Source organism: Grampus griseus (genome assembly GCF_964374135.1).
Source record: "Grampus griseus genome assembly, chromosome: 1".
In the NCBI taxonomy this organism is placed as follows: domain Eukaryota; kingdom Metazoa; phylum Chordata; class Mammalia; order Artiodactyla; family Delphinidae; genus Grampus; species Grampus griseus.
In genome coordinates, this window is record NC_139017.1 from 82,825,680 (window position 1) to 82,849,997 (window position 24,318).

Below are 24,318 nucleotides of genomic sequence, written 5' to 3' on the forward strand. Positions count from 1 at the left end.
TTTAATTTTGGTTTTTTGACATGTGCTTTAGGAAGGTCCTTGCTCTGAAGTTGGACTTCCTGCTAAGTGCAAGGATATGCTAATCCAAGGTACATGTGCTTATGTACCTGTGTTCAGAGAAGTGAACTTTAAATCACAAGATGTCCCCTTTATATCCCCTGGCCTTACCCACTCATGATTGCTAATATGGCACATTAACAGAAATTCCCCAAATCTTTTTTTTTTTGGCTGTGCCACGTGGCTTGTAGGATCTTAATTTTCTGACCAGGGACTGAACCTGAGCCTTTGGCAGTGAAAGCGTGGAGTCTTAACCACTGGAATTCCCCAGAAATGCCCCAGATCTTAACCGCAGCTCAGCATTCCTCTGCTGGTCCTCATGACCTCTTCCATTCCCGCTGATGGCCGTAGTTGCTCTGTCCAAGAGTGGCAGAACCAGCCATTGCAAACCTTCACCCTATTCATGGGCTACTCTGCCTCACTGTTGCCAACCTGCTGTGCTCTCACCATTGCTCACCTAGCTATGTCATTCCCAGTGCTCTTTCTCTTTTCTGGACAATTGTAAAGTTCTTTTCACTTCTGGTTACCAGCAATATCAGGGCAGTTTTCTCCACAGCAGAGCTTCTAGGCATCTACTGATAGCTCTCCTTTATTTCAGAACTGTGTTTTTCTTATAATGTTTGGGCAAGCCGGTCGGGGTAAAAGATAGCCTAGGTTAGGGGAATGGCTGGATCCTTACACTTGCTGCTCAGTTCAGCCCACAGAATGGTTTCTCGTCTTGAGATTTTTCTCTGAGGTATCTTTGTTTCTCCCTCCAGTTCTGCTCCCTTCATGAACCTTTAGGTCTGTCTACTTTTACATTCATTTCATGTTTACCATGCGCCAGGTACAGTTAGCACTTTACAAATATTTAATTGTCAGCCTTGAAGTAGATCATACTAGTAACAAAAGCCCTTTTACAAATGAGGAAACTGAGGCAAGCGAAGTGAGTTACCCCAAATCACACAGCTAGTAGGTGGTGGAACGAGGCTTCAAACTAGGCATTCTGGCTCCAGCACAGACTCAACCTCCATGCAATACAGTCTCTCCATCAGACAGGTTTATCCATATCATACATCAGTCTTATGATTTCACAATTTCTCCTGCAAGAATTCTGGGTTTCCATTGCAAATTGAGAATGTAGCTGATTCAATGTCCCCAAGTACTCCATGACAATTTAATTCCAGGCACTGCATTCTCAGAGCACACAGTAAATTATATTGGTGGGGGGACAGTTTGCTCTCTATAAAATTATATCGTTTTCAAAAACAACACTTTTGGGCTTCCCTGGTGGTGCAGTGGTTAAGAATCCGCCTGCCAATGCAGAGGACACGGGTTCGAGCCCTGGTCCGGGAAGACCCCACTTGCTGCAGAGCAACTAAGCCTGTGCGCCAAAACTACTAAGCCTGTGCTCTAGAGCATGTGAGCCCCAACTACTGATCCCATGTGCCACAACTACTGAAGCCCACGCGCCTAGAGCCCATGCTCCACAAGAGAAGCCACTGCAATGAGAAGACCGTGCACCACAGCGAAGAGTAGCCCCCGCTCACCGCAACTTGAGAAAACCTGCATGCAGCAATGAAGACCCAATGCTGCCAAAAATAAATAAGTAAATAAATAAAAATTTTTAAAAAGTGTTTAAAAAACAAGAAATTTTATACTAGATTTTTATAGTATTTATTTATTTTTTGGCTGTGCTGCGCGGCATGTGCCGAACCCATGCTCCCTGTAATGGAAACATGAAATCCTAACCACCGGACCATCAGGGAATTCCCTTGTACTAGATTTTAATAAAGGCAAGTCGTAGCAGGCATCAAAAGCTTAAGAAAAATGCAAGGAAACAAAGACTTTGGTTGAGAAATTTGGTCCACTAATTTGTTTTTTTGAAGTGAATTTGGAGAAAAGTCTTTATTTGCTCTTTATTATATATACACCTTATTTTTCACCACCTGTACAGATACCACCCTGGTTCAATCCACCATTATTCCTCGGCTGAAATATTATTGTATTAGCAACCTAACTGGTCTTCCTTCTTCCACTCTGACCCCCTACAAGTGAGTTCTACAGTAAACAGCCACAGTGACTCTTTTCACAACTTTGGGTCTTTGATCAAAACTCATCCAAGATTTCCTATCTCACTCAGCATCTTAAAACTGGAATATGAGTATTCGGGTACTACAGTGGAGGAAATTTTTCCAAAGGGTACACAAGGATAGTTTTAAGAGATTTAATTTTATATTAATTCATATATATATATACACATATGTATACATGCATTTTTTAATGCAGTGCTTATGTCAATAAAAATGAAAAATGGAATTGATACAGGACTTTCTCTCTTCCTAGTAATGTTATATACATCCATGCCTACACAAACTAAAAAAAAACTATGTCATCTCATTAAAAGACAGTCCCAATTAACATTTTACTTTTCATGTTTAATATTTATTTAATGAAATAGAACATTTTTGATCATGTACTTTTAAACTGGATGACGATGTTTGTTAAACTACTTGTTTACCTTTCCATTGGATAGATTTAAAAGTAATGTGACAATTAAAAAATGTTGGTATTGCAAAATGTCAGAAATGGCACTCTTTGCAACTATTTACACTCCTGATGAAAAATGTTAAGAATCAACTTATGATGTTCGAGGGAGAAAATAGTTTTTCTAAGTTCTTTTCCCGGGCACAGAAGTTTAAAAAGTTGGGAAGGCCATTTCTGTATATGACCTGGCTCCTTTACGATTATGTCATATTCTACTACTCTTTCCCCCTTCAAGCCACTCCAGCCACACAGACTCTTTGCTGTTCCACTTACAAGCCGACTGTGCCTCAGGCCCTTTGTACTTACCGTTTGTTCCTCTGCCTGGAACACTCTTCCGCAAGAGAACCACAAGCTTGTTCACCTGTCAGGCGAGGCCTTCCCCAATCATCTCTAATCTCTTTTACTCTGCTTTTTTTTCTTCATAGCATTTATCACTCCCTGCATATATTTATGTCACTCTTCCTCCAGACTGCAAACTCCTTGAAAGTAAGGATCTCCTTTGTTCTTTGCTGTAATCCTAGCATCTCTAAAACACTACCTGACTCATAGTAAGAGGTCACTATTTTTGAACGAATAAATGAAAAATGTTTCGAGGTGGTTTAAGGACTTTTACCAGCTCAAGAATAACGGTTTCTTGGGAACACTGTCAGAAGAGGAAAGCACTTCACAATCCTAACATTAAAACAGCCGTAGTACTTGTTTCTCAATAAAGACCCTTCCTGAAAGCTTCTATTACCGACACTGTTAAGGCATTTGCAACCCAACTCCCGCCAGGGCACTAAGTGAGACTCTCAGGACATAATACTGGTTAGATCGTGACTCCCCAAACTGACGCACATCAGAATCAGCCAAAGCGCTTTCAACATTCATGAGCTCACCCCCACTTCCTGATGTAGGTCTGGGGTGTGGTCCTGGAACAGCTCTGCTTTGAAAAAGCTTCTCAGTTGATTGGTTTTCTGAAGCGTAGCAACGTCAGAAAATCAATCACCTTAAGAAGCTAAAAATAGCTGCTAAAATAGCTGTTTTTCCTCATTGGGTCTTTTCAGCCTATTTCTGGTACGCCACCAGTTAAAAACAAAAATCCTCACTTTACTGCTCCCCTGAGACACAACCATCCAAAGGAACGCGGCCAGTTAAAGCACAGCGACCCAGGAGGTCGGCACCTCGGAGCCAGGAGGCCAAGGCGTCTGACCCCGCACCGAGTGAGGTTTCGGCGGAGACGCGCCCGCCTCTGGGGACCTCGCCGCCAGAGAGACACTCCGGCCTTCCACCCTTGCCCGCTCTTCCCCGCACCATCGCCGCGGCTGAGCTCTTAACCACCCAGACCAAAGGTAGTTCAGCGTCAAGAGCCTCTGACTCTAAACCCTCACTGCGAGCCGAACTGCAACGGGGCGGACTCCATGCGCCGGCCACGGAGGTCAGGAAAGGCGGCCAGAACGTCTGCGCGCCCGCGCCCCAAGTTCCCGCCTCCCTCCGGAGGACGTCCGTGCGTACGTGCGCGCGCCGCGCCCGCCCTCTTGCAACAGCGCGACGCGAGGGTGGGGGCGCCGCGTGCGCGCGCGTTCTCGTTCCTTCGTTCGCTTGCCTGCTCGCTCTCGGCGGCCGCTCTCGTTGCGGCTGCGGCTGGGGCTGGGGGCGGCGGCGGCTGCGGCGGCGGCGGGCGGCGCGGGGCGGTCCGGCGGGTTCAAAGAGGAAAACATGGCGGAAAACAAAGGCGGTGGCGAGGCTGAGAGCGGCGGCGGGGGCAGCAGCAGCGCGCCGGTAACTGCCGGGGCCGCCGGGCCCGCGGCGCAGGAGGCGGAGCCGCCTCTCGCCGCGGTGTTGGTGGAGGAGGAGGAGGAGGAAGGCGGCAGGGCCGGCGCGGAGAGCGGCGCGGCCGGGCCCGACGACGGGGGGGTGGCCGCGGCCTCCTCGGGCTCGGCCCCGGCTGCCTCAGCCCCTGCAGCCTCAGTGGGCCCTGGAATTCCCGGGGGGGCGGTATCGACGCCGGCCCCAGCTCCGGCTTCAGCTCCTGCTCCGGGTCCCTCGGCGGGGCCGCCTCCTGGTCCGCCAGCCTCGCTCCTGGACACCTGCGCCGTGTGTCAGCAGAGCCTGCAGAGCCGGCGTGAGGCGGAGCCCAAGCTGCTGCCCTGTCTTCACTCTTTCTGCCTGCGCTGTCTGCCGGAGCCCGAGCGCCAACTCAACGTGCCCATCCCGGGGGGCAGCAACGGCGACATCCAGCAAGGTGAGCGGGAGGCCCGGCCCGAGGTCTGGGCCGAAGGGGATTTGCGGTGCCGAGGAGGATCTGGGGACGGAGGTGTTCGGGCCCGGGGCTGCTCGGACCGGCGGAATCCTAAGGGGTCTGAGGTGAAAGACACGGCTCCTGGGACAGTTTCCCGAGAAGCTGGATCTCCAGAGATACGGGGAGGGTGAAGGGAGGGGTGCCGGCTGCGAGAGGCTGGGGGAGGGGACACCGGCTGCAGGGGAGGTTCGCGATGTGCGGATACGGGCCGGGAAGGGGTGGACTCTGGTCGAGCGCAGGTTCGGGAGCCGGTGGAACGGACTGTGAGAGAAGAGGGGGTCTGGGAATCCGCTTGTGAGAAGCATTTTGGAGGAAAGGCCTAGGCGCGAGAGGTGTTGAGGTGTAGTAGTTCAGAGATAAAGGCAGTAAGGATGAATTACCTTAGAGGGAGAGGATTTGATCTGTTCAAAGCTAGGGGAAAGAAGGACTAGGGAGGTTAAAGGGCATTAGAGAATTTGGGGCTACGAGAAGCCGTCTAGTAGAGAGTAATTTTAGGATGACATTGAGAAGGAGGAACTCTGGAAGCAAAATAGCTGTGAGGGGCCTGCATGGATAGGGAAAAATCTTAAGGTTTAGGGGTGAAGGAGAAATGAACTTTGAAGGGAATTGGGGGTTAGGGAGAGCTGGGCATGAATTTCAGTTCCTTGTACATTAATGAACACGTAGTGTTTCGGATACTGTGCTAGAATTGGATAAAATACTCAATGAGGAGCTCATTCACAGTCCAACATAGGGGAAACAAACATATAAGGTACAGCAGTGGAGGTGGGTCCTTGGTACAGTGGTTGTGGCACAATCAAGAGAAGGTCAAGGAAACTTCACTGAAAAGGAAACCCTTGAGTAGGTTTCTTGAAGGGTGAGTAGCTCCCTGGGTTGGAGAGTTTTCAGGGCACAGGGCACCTTACACATCCCTGGAGCTAAGCGATGTGTAAGGTGATTGGTGGAGATTAGGTTGGTTTGATGGGCTGAATAGGTAGGGGGTCTGCAGTGCCTTATCTGAAACCCTTGAGACCAGGTGTGTTTTAGACATCAGAATAGGTTAGAAATTTTTCTTTTTCCTGGTAAGGTCTCTAACACTACTGCGGGGTCTGGGTTAACAACTCATTATCAAATATTAATGTTTCTGCAGTGAAGTGTGTGAATATCATTCTAATGGGATAGACCAATAACCTCCTGCAATTCAGAGTGGGTTTTGTTGCAGAATTATGAAAGAACTTTAAAATTTCAAAGCTTTTGAATTTTGGAACTTCAGGTACGGAAGGGATTGTGGACTTGTACTAAAGGGTTTGGGATTCATCCTGTAGAATGTACCCTGTACAGTGTAGATAGATTAAAGGGAGTCCCTAACAGATTTTTGTATCAGGAAGATAAAAGGATCACATTTATGATCTAGAAAGATCACTTGGGGGCACATTGAAGGGTAAGGGAAGAAAAGATCCAAGGCAGGGCCAGGTAGGAGAATCCTGGCAGTAATCTAGGGGAGAAGTTAGCATTTGGAGTAGGTAGTAAAGGACTGATATAAGGTGTTAAAGAAGGAAGTGTTTTGGTATGGGGGAAAGGTATGGACTTTGGGAGAAACATTTGAGTTTGGATGCCTACTTTGTCACTTCCTACTTGCTACTTGGACAGATTAATTTTACAAGGACAAAATTACCTACCTCATACAGTTATTGATAGAATGAAGTATGTTAAGTGACTAGTACATGCTAGTTATTAGTGAAATGGCAGCTAGTTTATTATTAGTGGTAACTAATCGTTAAGTAGCTGTGGGAATGGATATGAGAGGCCAATTGAGACGAGTGAGAGAGACACACATGTCTAGGCCAAGTTCCAGGTTTCTTGTTTGGTGGGTGGCAGTGTCATTAACGCAAATAAAAGAATTCAGGCACAGAAGCAGGTGTGTGTGGGGTGGAGGGAGGATATAGTTATTTCAGTTTTGGGTTTGAAGTATTATTGAGATCTGCAGGTAAGAATGTTAAGAGTAACGGTTTGATTGATGGAGAAGATTCTAAATCATAATGGGTATGTAGAGGGTGGATAATGGGTGTATAACTAACTGCTCATGGCCTCACTGAGTGTAGTAAGACATGTAGGATTCAGTGTTCTTGTGGGAACCTGGATTAGGTGAGAGATTTAGAGTAAACACAAGATGAAAATTGTGTTTGATTGATGTGGCTGAGGGACTGAGGTTATGAAATTAGCTCTGTTACTTATGCAGGAGAGAGAATAATAGTGTGTAAATTCCCTCTTCATTTCTCCATCTTTTGTTTTTGAACTAGGAGAAATAAGTAGATGGGACTAAATACTGTCAATCTTAAGGCAGTGTTGCTTTCTAACTGGTATCTAAAACAAATTAAGTCTGGAAGCCATCATGTTTTTAGGCAGGGAGTCTAGAAAGTAACTTAGTATCAACTCCTGTATGTATCCTTTGCTTTGCTGTTTAAAAAAATGGAACATGCTGTTCTGGAAGTAACACTGGATTTGGAGTCAGGGGACATAGTTCTGCCCCTTAATTGTTTCCTGGTTCCCTCAGTTTCATGTTTCTGTCCTTCAGCTTCTTTATCTCTACATGTAGCTAATAGTCCTTCACTTATATCTCACTAAATCGTATTAAATAATGAAAGTGAAAATGCTTTTATAAACTGTGAAATGCTTTGCAAATGTAAGGTATTATTGAACAACCTGTGATTCCATTTCTGGTCTGGGTATCCATGGTTGGTAGTTTAGTTCACCATCTTAAGTGGTCCCGAAACAATGACATTACCCTCCCTTCTAATGGACTTTTTTTCTGTTTCTCTAACACACCAGAGTTATTCAAACCTTTTAGCTGTTCCCTTCAGATCGATGATTCTCCAAGTGTGGTTTCTGGACTAGCAGCATCAGCATCATTTGCAATCTTGTTAGGAATGCAAATTCTTGGGCCCCACTCAAGACCTTCAAACCAGAAATCATTTTTAGTAAGTCCTCCAGGTGATTTTGATGCACACTAAGTTTGAGAACCACTATTCTTTTTTTATATATATAAAATTTATTTATTTATTTATGTATTTATGGCTGTGTTGTGTCTTCGTGGCTGCATGCGGTCTTTCTCTAGTGGCGGCGAGCGGGGGCTACTCTTCGTTGCGGTGCACGGGCTTCTCATTATGGTGGCTTCTCTTGTTGCAGAGGACGGGCTCTAGGCATGCGGGCTTCAGTAGTTGCGGCACGTGGGCTCAGTTCTGGCATGTGGGCTCTAGAGTGCAGACTCAGTTGTGTCACAGGGGCTTAGTTGCTCTGTGGCATGTGGGACCTTCCCGGACCAGGGCTCAAACCCATGTCCCCTACATTGGCAGGCAGATTCTTAACCACTGCGCCACCAGGGAAACCCCAAGAGAACCACTGTTCTTAAGAGAAGGGCTCCTCACTTCAAATGTTGCCTCTGCAGAAAGACCTTCTCTTGATCACTGTTTTTTTTTTTTTTTTTAAGGGCTTTATTTTTAAAGAGCAGTTTAGATTTACAGCAAAATTAAATGGAAGATATGGAGATTTCCCATATATCCCTTCTCCCCAGACCTACATAGCTTCTCCCATTATCAACATCCCTCATTAGTGTGGTACATTTTTTAGAGTTGATGGCCCTACATCATAATCACCCAGAGTCCACAGTTTATGTTAGGGTTCACTATTAGTGTTGCACAATCTAAGGGTTTGAACAAATGTATAATGACATGTTTTCATCATTATAATATTATACATAGTATTTTCACTGCCCTGAAAATTCTGTGTCTGGCTGCTCCTTTTAAGGTACAGCTGGCTCTCTGTATCTGATGGGGGTTTTGGAACCAATCCCCTGAGATTGCTGAGGGACAATTGTAGTCCTCCAGGTCACTCTTTGACATATTATCTTTATTTCTTCATAGGACAGCTAAAGTCCAGAATGTTTACTTGTTTTTGTTTACTCATTTGTTCCTTGTTTCCCACTAGAATATTGTAGAGTGAATGTTCAATAAATAACTTTTGGATGAATAAGAATCATCTGGAGAGCTTTTTAAAACACCATTTTGGGAGTTTCAGAGACTGTTTCAATTGACTTGGGGATGACACTAGGATTTGAATTTTTAACAAGTATCATGTGATTCTGAGTCTGGAACCTGCCACACTTTGAGAGACATGGATTTAAATATTTTGAGGAGAAAGACTGATTTATGTGCTGTTGGAATATTTGGAAAAGGAAAATCAAAATAGATAATTTAGTTAATATTTGTTGAATCTCAATTGTGAGCTTTTTAAAGTGCTTTTGTGACTTTTATTTTTTATTTTTTTAGGTTTATTTCAGGTTCAGTCAGAATAGCTATCAGTAGTGGGTATGTACAATCTATAATGTATCAGTAAAAACACAAATATGTATTGATGCATCTGAACAACCTCTCAAATGAACTCTTGAAGGAGGTGAGACTTTTGTAGTAAGGCATAGACAGCATGGTGATGTGGATGATTATCTGGATTGGGAATAACTTGCATTGGGTTCTGCTGTTAATATGCTGTGTAGCCTTGGGCAAGTCACCTAGACAGCCTCTCCAGGTTTGCAATATGAAGTTGAGTTCCTATCCAGTAAAATTCTGTGTGATTCTGTTATTGTCTTTTATGCTAACTTTTTATATCTACATAAGTTTAATATTCTCATCTTTTGTGGGGAATAATCAACGTGGAAAAATGATTCTGTTTATGAATCTTCAACTTTTTGTGAAAAGTCTGAGATGGCAACAGTCATGTGGTAAGTGGGAGGGAATAACTCTGGGTATAGTGTGAAGAGCACCTCCTCACAGTGGTCCTGTTTTATCACTGAGCATGGTGAGCCACTCAGGGCAATCTTCTGTTTGAGCTCTTGGAAGTTCTTGTCCCAGGAGTACATGTAACATTTAGCAGTTTGCTAGTTCTGGGTGTGGCTTATCTGTTTCGGGATTTTTTTAGGTCCTACTTTCTCTAATGCTCTGTTTGACATAAACATGTTTGAGTTTTTGAATGATAACATAGTCATCAGCAATCAGTCATTAAAGACATATCAAAGAAAAACACTTTTTAATATCTTACGGCATTGTGGTTGGTGAAATGCACACAATTCAGGAGTCAGACTGCCTGCATTCATTTTTGAGCTCCTTTATTTACTACTAGAATGACTGTGGATATGTTACTTAACATCCATAAATTGAGAGTAATAATAATAATAATACCTATTTCATAGTGTTAATTGTGCGGATTAAATGAGTTAATACATTGTAAATTGCTTCATAGAGTGCCTGGCGCCTGGTAAGCCCCCAATAAATTGTACTGCTGTTGCCTTTGTGATTACCTCTATCTCACAGTAAGCAGAAAAGAAGAGGCAGGAAGGCAAATTGTTGGTGTTTTTCTAGGTTTTTCTGACATCTAATGAAGTACAGCACACCAAAGTAATTTGTATTCCAAACCTCTCTTCAGCTGCCTAAAACTTACAGTGTAAAAACTTGTAAACTAATGTTCTAAATCCTAAGTTTTTACAAGGTTTAATATCTGTACACCAAAAATTTCAGTTAGGGGAATCTAACTGCTTTTCATTTCCTTATATATACTCCTCTTAGCAGACACTAAATGAGAATAGTACCTTAAAGTAGATGCTCAAAGTTGGTCCATGAAACTCTGAGTTAGGGGATAGGGGGATTGTCTCTGATACCCTTTCAGGTGTTGGCAGAGTTGAAACTGTTTTCATTATAACACTGATTCATTATTTGCCTTATTCACTGTTCTGACATTTGTATAAATAATACAAAAGCAATGATGGGTAAGACTGCTTGGCTCCTTAGCAGGAATTAAGATAGTGCCTCCAAAGCACTCTAAAAGTTATTGTAACTTTACCATCACATACTTAGAGTAAAACCACCGCCACCAACAAAAATTATGTTAGTTTTACTTTTATGTCCTTGATGAAGCAATGAAACTTGTTTTTAAAATATATTTTTTTAAATATTTATTTTATTTTGGCTGCACCGGGTCTTAGCTGTGGCGTATGGACTTCTTAGTTGTGGCATGCGGACTTCTTAGTTGTGGCGTGCGGGATCTAGTTCCCCGACCAGGGATTGAACCTGGGCCCCACGCATTGGGAATGGAGTCTTACCCACTGGACCACCAGGGACGTCCCTATTTTAAAAACCTTTATCCTTAATATTCTGTGTGATGAAATGGGGTAATGCATAAAGTGCTTCTGCTGCAGACTGAAGTGCAATAAGAAAAGTACTTGTGCAGTTGTTTGAATTCCAAGTTGAATTAGCTGCTTTTTTTCTTGGAAAATAATTTTTACTTGAAAGAATGAGTAACAAACTGTGGTTTTCAAGAATGGATATTTGGCAGATATTTTCTTTAAAATGAATGAATTGAGCCTTGTCACTTCAAGAGAAACAACTGATGTTGTTATATGTTGCCAGTGATAAAAATTGAGCTTTTAAATGAAAATTAGGATTTTTGGGAAACTTGTATATGCCACCATGAGCTTGACAGCTTCTCAATATTTAAAGGCTTTTCTGATGAGATTGGTAGTGATATTAACACTTTTTTTTTTGATATTGTGCAATGAAATGTCAACATTTGGAAGATCTACATAGTGAACCAGTATTTGCCAAATGACCAGTGCATCATGTTACAAAATCAGGCGTAGGAAAAAGATTCAAAGTGCAAAATAGACCAATAGATTTTCATGTAAGGGCGTAGTAAAAGTTCATCACTATAGTTTGAAATTTCACATTGCAACTGATGTTTAAGAAATAAATAAAAACACTTTAAATTTTTTGAATGTATCAAAGAAGAATATCCACAGATTGTCTGAAAAGACTGTTAAAATACTCTTCCCTTTTCTTAAGTACATGGTTATATGAGGCCAAGTTTTCTTTATAGTCTTCAAACAAAACAATCTCTCACAACAGATTAAATGCAAAAGCGTATATACAGACATCTTCTATTAAACTAAACATTAAAGAGATTTAAAAGTGAAATCAGTGCCACTTTTTACTAAAAAATTTTTTTGGTTTTGGAAATTAGTTATTTCTGTTAAAAATGTTATTTAAACATGCAATGTGTTTATTTTTATTTATTATTATTTAATGTGTTTATTTTTAAATGAATTAATAAAATATTTAATTTTAATGAAACATTATTAATTTGCTATTAATTATTTATTACAATTTTAAATATTTTAAAATCTTCAGTTTTTATTTCTAATACTGTACACATGGATGGATAAAACCCATCCGAACAAATGCTTTTTAGGTCCTTGATGATTAAAAATGTAAGAGGGATTCTGAGACCAAAAAGTTTGAGACCTGCTTCTGCGGTACGCGGGCCTCTCACTGCTGTGGCCTCTCCTGTTGCAGAGCACAGGCTCTGGACGCGCAGGCTCAGCGGCCATGGCTCACGGGCCCAGCCGCTCCGCAGCATGTGGGATCTTCCCGGACTGGGGCACGAACCCCTGTCCCCTGCATTGGCAGGTGGACTCTCAACCACTGCGCCACCAGGGAAGCCCAGAGATCTGCTTCTTTAAAGGGACTATAACCAAGTAATAATGTAAAGTCATTAGGAAGAGTGTCAGACCATGGAATAGTAGAAGGTGGCAGATTCGTGCATTTATAGTCCTTCATTTTGGGGTACCCATCACAGTTCATAAAGAGCTTGCCCCAAATGTGAATGTAAAGAGGAAAAAAGTACTTAATAACTAAAATTGACCTTTTGTAAATAGCGTGCTGTAGATCTGCTGATTTTTTTTTTTCATATTTATTACTGGTTGACTGAGTTCTATCATTTTATTTTCCAGAGGACAAGTTCTGAGGTTGGGATCATGGTGTTGGATACATTAATCTGTGTCTCCTCTATGGCCACAAATTGTACCTTCATCCTTAGCCAGCTTCCAGAATGGACATTGGTCTCAAGGGAAAGTGGGAAAAAACAAGGATGAATGAACATAAATGCATCATTTTTAGAAAAATATTTAAATTCTATGCCTTTATGATACGTAAATAGCATGAATTACTTGGTTCTAGGGAAAAATACTTTTTGAATGCTTGTTACGTGCGATTTATGTTGTTGCTTCTGTGAATTACTTGTCCACATGTCTTCTATTTTTTTTAGTTTGCTAACGTTTTTTTGTTTTGATTTACAAGAATTCTTGGTAAGTTCTACATACTGATCCTTTGTTGGTTATGTAAATTGAAGATTTGTTCTTAGCCTACTATGGCTTAGTGTGGTAGCCAGCCTCTGAGGTGGCCACAGTGTTCTTCTCTTCTGGTATTCACACCCTTCTTTAGTCTCTTCTCACAGTGACTCAGGGCTTGTTTGGGTGACCAAGAGAGTATAGCAGAATTAACAGTGACTTCTGAGGCTTCATTAAAGGTATACAGCTTTTTCCTTACTCTTTGGATTCCTTGTTCTAGGCGAAAACAACTATCACTCTTGCAGTTCTGTAAAGAACTGGGGTCTGTTAACATCCAGCACCAACTTCCCAGCCATGGGAATGAGCCACTTTGGAGGTGGATATTCCAGCATGGTCAGGCTTTCAGATGACTGCAGTCCTGGCTGACATCTGACTGCAGCCTCATTAGAGGCTCAGAGAGAACCACTTGCCATATCACTCCCAGATTCCTGACTCAAAGAAACTGAAAGATAAGGAATTATTGTTTTACCCCATTAAGTTTTGGGGTAATTTGTTACACAGCAATAAACTAATACACTTGACTTTTCCCTTTACTCTTTAGAGAGCTGTCTTTTGATATATGAGAGGTTTTTTAAAAATCAGTTTTCCCCCCATTTTTCTGCCTTTATTGCTTATTATAAAGCTATAGTAAACTTTGTTATTCGTTAAGGTAATTTCATCCCCCTCCACATATACCTTGTTCATCTTAAAGATTATCTTGACTGATCTTGGCTTTTAGCTCTTAAACATATTAGAATCATGTTGTGAAAGTTCATTTTAAAAACTTGTCAGCATTTTTGTTGGAATTGCTTTGAATATATAGATTAATTTGGGAGAAAATGCTATCTTTACAATATGGTATCTGCCTGTTCAGAAACATTGCATGCCTTTCCATTTGCTTAAATCTTTTATTTTTGAATATTATATAGCTTTTTTCCTAGAAAAGTCTTGTACGTCTTTTATGAGTTATTCTGATATATTTTATACTTTGTTTTTACTATAAATGGCTTCCCTTAAATTACATTTAGCTGTGTTTGCTTTGTTTTCTTGTTTTTCATTTTACTTTTTATTTTTTAAATATCTGAAGTGTACTTATTTCATATTTATATTTGATAATTCCATTATCTAAAGTTCTTGAGGTCCTATTTTACTATTACTTGCTTCTGCCTATTCCTGATTATTGTAGATGGTGTTCTCCAGTGTTTTATAGTTTTGGAGTTTGAGTGTGTTTACTAGGGCTTTAACTATGAACACTGCCAGACCTGATTTTTGGAAACAAGCCTCCAAAGAGTATTTTGTCCTTGCTTCTGTCAGGTACCACCAGTGAAAAGTCACTGATGTTAATTTTTAGTTTGGTGTTTCTTAGAACTGGCAGATGTTGATTTAGAGTTTACCTTATAGGCTAACCTGTATTTGAAACTTCTCAGGAGAAAATTTTTTCCCTCACTCTGAAACCAGGGAGTGACAGTTTTTTTTTTCCTATGCTAATTGTCTGATTTATTTATTTTTTAAGTTTTACTATTATTATTTGCTTATGCACCCTTCTAACTGAGGGTGTAATCTTTCAAGCCTGCCTTATGAGGAGAGTCTTGCTTCTAATTATTTTACACAGGCTTCCCCATTCTTTGTTTACTCCCTTGTTTGTACATACTAAGAAAGAATCGTTAAGAGTAAAATTTCGGAGCCTTTGCATTTTTGAAGTTCTTTATTTTATTCTTCTATTTAAATGGTAGTTTGACTGGTTATGGAATTCCAGGTTCAAATTTGTTTTTCTTCAGAACTTTGAAGGTATCTTCTCCCTTGTTTTAAAGTAGTCAGTGTTGCTCATGCTAGTCTGATTTTTTGCTCCCTTGTACAACCCCAATTGGGTTTTATTTACCTCTTCTTGGAAACTTTTAATATTTCTTCATCCTTTTCTAGAATATAGTGATTGTTTCTATTTTTTTTCCTTTATCGTTTTTAAAAGTTCACTGTGCTTTTTCTGTTAGTCTTCTACTCTTCATTTATAGTAAGAAAAAGTTTAAACTTAAAAATTTTTTTCGTAAGGACCCTCTCTCTTCATGCCCTTCCCCTTCAGGCCCCCCTTTCTCTCACTCTTTTTGGAACTGTTTCTATTTGAATGTTGTAGCTACTGGGTTCATACTCTCTCCTACGTTTTCTCTTATGCTTTCCTTCTCTTTGTTTTCTTTCTTTTTTTTTTTCTGGCCTCACCGCGCTGCTTGTGGAATCTTAGTTCCCTGACCAGGGATGGAACCGGGGCGCTCGGCAGTGAAAGTGCCAAGTCTTAACCACTGGACCAACAGGGAATTCCCCTTCTCTTTACTTTCTTATTCAACTGACATTCTGAAAGATCACCTTGACTTTATTTTCTTTCTTCCCTTTCTCTTTTTTTTAAAAAAAATATTGGTTTATTTATTTGGTTGTGTTGAGTCTTAGTTGCAGCATGCGAACTCTTACTTGCAGCATGCCTGTGGGATCTAGTTCCCTGACCAGGGATCGAACCCAGGCCTCCTGCATTGGGAGCACGGAGTCTTAACCACTGTGCCACTAGGGAAGTCCTTGACTTTATTTTCTAACTTTGTTTTTTTCTTTTTATCCTTATCTCTTCTTGTCTCAAAGGCTTCCTTAAACAGTGGATAATCTTTGGTTCTTTTCCTATTTGAGTGAGGCAATAAAATTCTAATTGGAAGTTCTGTGCTTGTTAATTGTTGGACCTTACTTTAGATCGGGGTTGGCAAAATACTGCCCATGGGCCAAATCTAGCCTGCTGCCTGGTTGTTGTTGTTGTCGTCGTTTTTCAGTATCTTTATTGGGGTATAATTGCTTTACAGTGTTGTGTTACTTTCCGCTGTGTAATAAAGTGAATCAGTTATATGCATACGTATATCCCCATATCCCCCCACCATGCGTCTCCCTCCCACCCTCCCTATCCCACCCCTCTAGGTGGTCGCAAAGCACCTAGCTGATCTCCCTGTGTGATGCTGCTGCTTCCCACTAGCTATCTGTTTTACATTTGGTAGTGTAGGTATGTCAGCGTTACTTTCTCACTTCGTCCCAGCTTTACCCTTCCCCCTCCCTGTGGCCTCAAGTCTATTCTCTGCATCTGCATCTGCATGTTTATTCCTGTCCTACCCCTAGGTTCATCAGAACCATTTTTTTTTAGATTCCATATATATGTGTTAGGATACTCTATTTGTTTTGCTCTTTGTCATACTTCATTCTGTGTGACAGACTCTAGGCCCATACACCTCACTACAGATAACTCAATTTCGTTTCTTTTTAGGGCTGAGTAATATTCCATTGTATATATGTGTCACATCTTTTTTATCTATACCACTGTCGAAGGACACTTAAGTTGCTTCCGTGTCCTGGCTATTGTAAATAGTGCTGCAGTGAACATTGTGGTACATGACTTTTTAAAAAACTTTTTTAAATTTTTTATTTTTGACCATGTTGGGTCTTCGTTTCAGTGCGAGGGCTTTCTCTAGTTGCAGTGAGCGGGGGCCACTCTTCATTGCAGTGCGTGGGCCTCTCACTGTCACGGCCTCTCTTGTTGCGGAGCACAGGCTCCAGACGCGCAGGCTCAGTGGTTGCTCCGCGGCATGTGGGATATTCCCAGACCAGGGCTCGAACCCGTGTCCTCTGTATTGGCAGGCAGATTCTCAACCACTGCGCCACCAGGGAAGCCCTACATGATTCTTTTTGAATTATGGTTTTCTCACGGTATATGCCCAGTAGTGGGATTGTTGGGTCATAATGGTAGTTCTATTTTTACTTTCTAAAAAAATTTATTTATTTATTTATTTATTTATGGCTGAGTTGGGTCTTTGTTGCTGCGTGTGGGCTTTCTCTAGTTGCAGCAGCGGGGGCTACTCTTCTTTGAGGTGCATGGGCTTCTCATTGTGGTGACTTCTCGTTGAGGAACACAGGCTCTAGGCTTGTGGGCTTCGGTAGTTGAGGCTCAGGCTCTAGAGTGCAGGCTCAGTGGTTGTGGCACATGGGCTTAGTTGCTCCGCGGCATGTGGGATCTTCCCAGACCAGGGCTTGAAACCGTGTCCCCTGCATTGGCAGGCGGATTCTTAAGTGCTAAGCCACCAGGGAAGCCCTTATTTTTGGTTTTTTAAGGAACCTCCATACTGTTCTCCATTGTGGCTATATCAGTTTACATTCCCACCAACAATGAAAGAGGGTTCCTTTTTCTCCACACCCTCTCCAGCATTTATTGTTTGTAGAGTTTTTGATGATGGCCATTCTGACCGGTGTGAGGTGATACCTCACTGTAGTTTTGATTTGCATTTCTCTAATGATTAGTGATGTTGAGCATCTTTTTATGTTTGTTGGCAATCTGTATATCTTTGGAGAAATGGCTATTTAGTTCTTCTGCCCATTTTTGGATTGGGTTGTTTGTTTTTTTTGATATTGAGCTGCATGAGGTGCTTGTATATTTTGGAGATTAATCCTTTCTCAGTTGCTTCGTTTGCAAATATTTTCTCCCATTCTGAGGGTTGCCTTTTCATCTGTTTTTACGGTTTCCTTTGCTGTGCAAAAGCTTTTACGTTTCATTAGGTCCGATTTGTTTATTTTTGTTTTTATTTCCATTTCTCTAGGAGGTGGGTCAAAAAGGATTTTGCTGTGATTTATGTCATAGAGTGTTCTGCCTATGTTTTCCTCTAAGTTTTATAACCTTACATTTAGGTCATTAATCCATTTTCAGTATTTTTATGTCTGGTGTTAGGTAGTGTTCTAATTTCATTCCTTTATATGTAGCTGTCCAGTTTTCCCAGCACCACCCATTGAAGAGGTTGTCTTTTCGCAATTGTATACTCTTGCCTCCTTTATCAAAGATAAGGTGACCATATGTGCGTGGGTTTATCTCGGCTTTCTATCCTGTTCCATTGATCTATATTTCTGTTTTTGTGCCAGTACCATACTGTCTTGATTACTGTAGCTTTGTAGTATAGTCTGAAGTCAGGGAGCCTGATTCCTCCGGCTCCATTTTTCATTCTCAAGATTGCTTTGGCTATTCGGGGTCTTTTGTGTTTTACACCACCTTCCTGCTGCCTGGTTTTATATGACTCGTGGGCTAGGAATGATTTTTACATTTTTAAATCATTGAACAAAAATCAAAAGAAGAATACTTTGTGATGTGAAAATTTTATGAAATTCAGATTTGTTTTCATGTTAAATTTTTGGGACACATTTAAGGCCGTTTGTTTATGTATTGTGTATGACTGCTTTCATGCTACAGTGGCAAAATGAGTAGTTGTGACAAAGACTGTATGTGGTATTTATTGCTTTGTAATGACTTTTGGTGCACTACAAATTGCAGTGAAATAGTTATAACTTGATAGGCATATGTATAAGTATAGCATGACATTTACAAAAATATTTGTTACCAGTGCATACTTACCTTTTCAAACAAGAAAAGAGAAATGTGGATTTCAGATGTTACACTTTTAAGACACAGTGGAATGTGGGTTATTTTCCTTTAATGGCAAAGTGTTTATTATGCACTTTTACCATATAGCTTTGCTAAATAACATGTGTGGGCAATACCAGACTAAGTATGGGACATGATATTCCCAATTCACAGGAAAGCAGTGGACAGAGAAATTAGGAAATTTAGAATGAAATATTTCATCGTGGCAGAATTTCTTAAAAATAAAAAAATGAAACCACGGTTTTTTACTTTGAAATATGGTTCAGAAGTAGCATTAGTCATGGCTGAAATTCACAGCTTTCGCTCTTAATGTTGGTTGGCAGGTGATGGTCTCCCTTCTCATGTGCATACAATGTGACTGATTTTGGCTCTTAGGCTTTTGGCTGTAATCCAGGCTGCTTTAACTTTGATCCAATTTTCTTTCTCTGTTTTCCATTCCCTACTTTGTTGTATGGTTTCAAGGTGGGGTATCTGAATTAGTAATGGCAGGAGAGAATTAGATAAGAGTAGGTTTATTTGAATCTGACTAGACTTCATGTTCCTTACCTGTAGAATAATATCAGCTTCAGTTTAAATTTTTTTTACATTTTTTTAATTTGCTTATAAAATTTTTCTCAGGTAATATTATTCTCTTTTGTTTTTTAAACAAATGAACTGAGGCAGAGAGGTAAAATTTTACCTAAATGTGGCTCTCCCGTGTGGAGAGAGTAGACCAGCCTCAGATAAATGCCTTCAGGGGCACCTAGTAGTAAGGCTTACGGGAGTATCAAAGCTCGCCTTACGTAAAAGGAGTAAAATTTAAACTTTAAAAATACTCCTTCCTGATCAGATGATACCAGACTGCCAGTTTTCTACCTTTGCCCTTATTTGGATCTGATTAGTTACTTTATCTGAGTTGGATATAATTAATTTATAATTAGTTAGAAGTCATAGTTTTAAAAGCTTAACTATTTATGTAAACTTTTTCCTTTAGAGTGTTTCAGTAAGTGATATTGTAATATTTTAATAAGAATTAAGCATCATTAGAAGATGGTTGTTCAGAGACACTAGTCTGCCATCTTCTCGGTCTGCTGGCTTCCCAAATAAAGTCGTATTTCTTGCCTCAAAAATAAATAAATAAAAAAAAAGAATTAAACATCATTAGAATGACTAGTATTTTTACTAGTAAGGGAAGAAGGTAAGAGAATTGTCTAGTCAAATTTGGTAAAGTGATTGAAATGCTGAAAAATGGTGATTAGCAAGTTCACAAAAGTCTGTTTAACTGATGGTATAGGTGCCTTCAGAATTTTACTAATTCTGTACCAAACCCATATTATAATATACTTCTGTAATTTACCTACCTGTTCTTCTCACTTCTAAAAACACTCAAGTTTTTACATGTTCAAAATGGAATTAGGTGAATGGTTCTCAGTTGATGTGTCATAGCAGCATGTTACACTTGAGCACTTCACAGGTGTACTGCCAGATTCTGAACAGTGTGAAATTAATTTTTGTTACAGTGGCACATTTGATGTCTGTTTGATCTAACTGTTGAGTCCAGTGTGTCGTTTAACGTGACATAAAACATGACACAACTTGCTTAATCCTTGCAGAAGCTTGGGAAAAGACAATCTCATGCCAAAGAAAAGTTGTATGAAAATTTTGTCTTTTCAGTAGAGAGCATGGTCAAGGTAGTAAACAGATTTGCTCATACAGAGTAGTTTTGTGATGGGAGACTAAAATATTGGTTTATTTTTAATGATGTGTGCAGTTTTTAAAGTAAACGTGCTATTGAAATATACATAAATGGAAGTATAAAAATCAAAAGCATATAGTTCAGTAAATACGCATAAACTCATTTGTAAGTCTAGCAACCAGAATGAGAAAGTACGTTATTAGCACCCTATAAGCCTGTACTCTTTGTGTCCCCTTCCTGTTACTACCTATGAACCTAACTTCTAACACCATGGGTTAATATGCCTGTGTTAAAATTTTATTTAAATAGAACTAAACAGTATGTACTAGTTTGTGACTGACTGCTTTTGCTCAGCATTGTGAGATTATTCACATTGCTTATGATGGTAGTTTGTTCATTGCCTTCACAGCATTCATTGTATAAATATACTAAAATTTATTCATCCACTCAAATGTTGGTGATCATTTGAGTTTATAGTTTTTTACTATTATGAATGTGTTCATTTAACATGTCTTTTGGGGGAACATATGCACACATTCTGTTGATTACGTATCTTAGCGTGGACTTGCCGAGTCATAAGTTGCACATGAGTTCAGCTTTACTAGATATTGCCAAACAGTTTTCTTAAGTGGTTATATCAATTTACACTTCTGCCAGTAGTGTTTGAGATTAATTGCTTTATATTCTTACTAAGACATAACATTATCTGTCTTTGACATTTTAGCTGTTCTGATGGGCGTGCAGTGTAGTAGGATAGCATTGCAGTTTAATTTGCACTTCCCTGGTAAACTGTAAAATCGAGCACACTTTTTTATGTTTATCGGCCTTTGGATATCTTTTATTGTGATATGCTTGTTCAAGTTGTGCCCATACTTTTTTTCTTATGGGTTGTCTGCCTTTTCCCAGATGCTTTTGTGGAATTCTTTATATATTCCAAGCATGAGTCCTTTGTCAGATATACATCCTGTTCTGTGGCTTGCCTATTTAATTGTATTTTTAAAACTTGAATTTATTTTAGCTTTTGAATAAGTAGTACTTTCACATGGCTCAAACGTTTAAAAAGTATACAGAGCTAAATAGTGAGAAGCCTTCTTTCCACTCCTTGTCCTCATCCAGTTCCTATCTCCCCCAATACATAACATGTGTTAATAATCTATTTGTCCTCCCAGTACATCCAGATGATTTTTGACAGGAGTGCCAAATCCATTTAGTGGGGGAAAGAATAGTTTCTTCAACAAATGATGTTGGAACAACTGGATTTTCCACATGCAAAAGAATAAAGTTGGACCCCTGCCTCCCACCATATTAAAAAAATGAACTCAAAATGGATCAACAACCTAAATATAAAAGCTAAATGCATAAAACTCTCAAAAGAAAACATAGAGATAAATTTTCATGACTTTGGATTTGGTAGTGGATTCTTAATATAACACCAAAAGCATGAGCAACAAAAGAAAAAGTTGATAAACTGGACTTAATCAAAATTAAAATTTTGTACATCAAAGGACATTATCAAGAAGATGAAAAAACAACCTACAAGAATAGGAGACTCAGATAAGAATCTAGTACCTGGAATATATAAAGAATGCTTACAACATAATTTAGACAAAATTCAATTAAATAATGAGCAAAAGATCTGAATAGACAATTCTCCAAAGAAGACATGTGGCCAATAAACACATGAAAAGATGCTCAAGATCATTAGTCATTAGAGATGTAAATCAAAATCATGAGATACCACTTCACATCTACTAGGGTGTGTCTAATAAAGAAATCAAAGTGTTGGCAAGGATATGGAGAAATTAGAACTCTTGTATATTGCTGGTGGGAATGTAAGGTGGTGCTGCCACTTTGGAAGACAGTTTGGCAGTGATGGTTAGATGGTTATATAACTTTGTGAATGTAGTTCAATGCTGTAGAATTGGATACCTGAAAATGGTTAAAATGGCAAATTTTATGTATATGTATTTTTACCACAATAAAAAAGTACTTTAAAAAACTTTGTTTTTCCTTCCAGAGATTTAGAAACTATATAGACTCAATTCTCAGTATTTGTGAATTCTGTATTTTAGAATTTATCTACTCACTAAAATTTATTTGTAACCCCCAAATCAGTAATTGTGGCACTTTCTCATTTGTGACACGTGCAAAGTGGCAAAAAATTCCAGTTGTTCCATGCATGTGTTCCAAGCTTAGGGAGAACATGGTAATATTCTGCCTTCTTTTCAGCTTTCATGCTGGAAACTCTGGTCCTTCTTGTGGTCTGTTTTGTGCCATGCTTTCCTCATTTTTGTGCTTTTTTGTTTGGTGATTTCACTGCTTAAAATGGCCCCCAAGCATAGAGGGGAAGTGCTCTTGAGGATTTTTTTTTTTTTTTATCTGCACTCCACATCCCCGGCTTGTGGGATCTTAGTTCCCCGACCAGGGATTGAACCTGGGCCCTGACGGTGAAAGCACAGAGTCCTAACCACTGGACTGCCAGGGAATTCCCTGTCTAGTGTTTTTAAGTGCAAGAAGACTGTGTGCTTTATTGAGAAAATACATGTTAGATAAGTTTTTTTCAGAGATTTATAGTATTATTGGAGTTATAGTGCTTTTGGCTTGAATTCAGTGTTAATGAACCAACATTATATTGGGTTGGCCAAAAAGTTCCTTTGGTTTTAAACTAAAAGTAAAAGACACATTTGGGACTTCCCTGGTGGCGCAGTAGTTAAGACTCCGTGCTCCAAATGCAGGGGCCGGGTTCAATCCCTGGTCAGGGAACTAGATCCCACATGCATGCTGCAACTAAGAGTTTGCATGCCACAACTAAGGAGCCTGTGAGCCACAACTAAGGAGCCCACCTGCTGCAACTAAGACCCGGCGCAGCCAAATAAATAAATATATTTTTAAAAGGCACATTTTTCATTTTCATCAAGAACTTTATTGAACAACATATTCATCATTTTGTTCCACTACCTTCTGCCATTTTTCAGGCAACTTCATAATTCTGTGTTCCCAAAACTTCTTAATCTTTTTGAGCAAAGAACTGTTCCAGATGCCTTTTACAGTCTTCCAGGGAATTGAAATTTTTTCCATTAAGACAATTTTTAAAGACTGAAATAAATGGAAGTTCAAAGATGCAATGTCTTGTGAATATGGCAGATGAATCGGAACTTCCCAGCCAAGCTGTAACAGTTTTTGCCTGGTCATCAAAGAAACATGCAGTCTTGCGTCATCCTGATGGTAGATTATGCGTTTTCTGTTGACGAATTCCGGATGCTTTTCGTCGAGTGCTGCCTTCAGTTGGTTTAATTGGGAGCAGTACTTGTTGGAATTAATCGTGTGGTTTTCCGGAAGGAGCTCATAATAGAGGACCCTCTTCCAATCCCACCATATACACAACATCACCTTCTTTGGATGAAGACCGGCCTTTGGTGTGGTTTGTGGTGGTTCATTTCATTTGCCTCACGATCTCTTCCATTCCACATTATTGTGCAGTATCCACTTTTCATTGCCCATCACAATTTGTTTTAAAAATGGAAAGTTTTTGTTACGTTTCAGTAGAGAATTGCATGCAGAAATACAGTCATTTAGGTTTTTTTCGCTTAACTTATGTGGAACCCAAACATCAAAGCGATTAACATAACCAAGCTGGTGCAAATGATTTTCAACGCTTGATTTGGATATTTTGAGTATGTCGGCTGTCTCCCGCGTGGTATAGTGTTGAGTTTCTCAGTGTCTTGATTTGATCGCTATCAACTTCAACTGGTCTACCCGACCGTGGAGCATCATCCAGCGAGAAATCTCCAGCATGAAACTTCGCAAACCACTTTTGACATATTCAGTCAGTCACAGCACCTTCTCTATACACTGCACAAATCTTTTTTTGCATTTCAGTTGCGTTTTTACCTTTCTTGAAATAATAAAGCATAATAGGCCAAATATGTTGCTTTTTTCTTACATCTTCAATATTAAAATGGCTACACAAAAATGCACCAATTTTTTTTTTTTTTTTTTTTTTTACGGTACGCAGGACTCTCACTGTTGTGGCCTCTCCCGTTGTGGAGCACAGGCTCCGGACGCTCAGGCTCAGCGGCCATGGCTCACGGGCCCGGCCGCTCCGCGGCATGTGGGATCTTCCCGGACCGGGGCACGAACTCATGTCCCCT

General features: G+C 40.2%; 1 protein-coding gene across 2 annotated transcripts in view; it reads left to right on the forward strand.

Moving 5' to 3' along the window:
* Nucleotides 1-4,281: 4,281 nt before the first annotated feature.
* Nucleotides 4,282-24,318, forward strand: part of TRIM33 (tripartite motif containing 33) — a gene marked incomplete at its 5' end in the record, with an annotated part of 141,231 nt that continues 121,194 nt past the window's right edge. For both annotated transcript variants that reach the window (XM_082650025.1, XM_082650026.1), the window contains one exon: nucleotides 4,282-4,807. In XM_082650025.1, coding sequence (XP_082506151.1) covers nucleotides 4,282-4,807 — 526 coding nt within the window. The remainder of the gene's footprint in view (nucleotides 4,808-24,318) is intronic.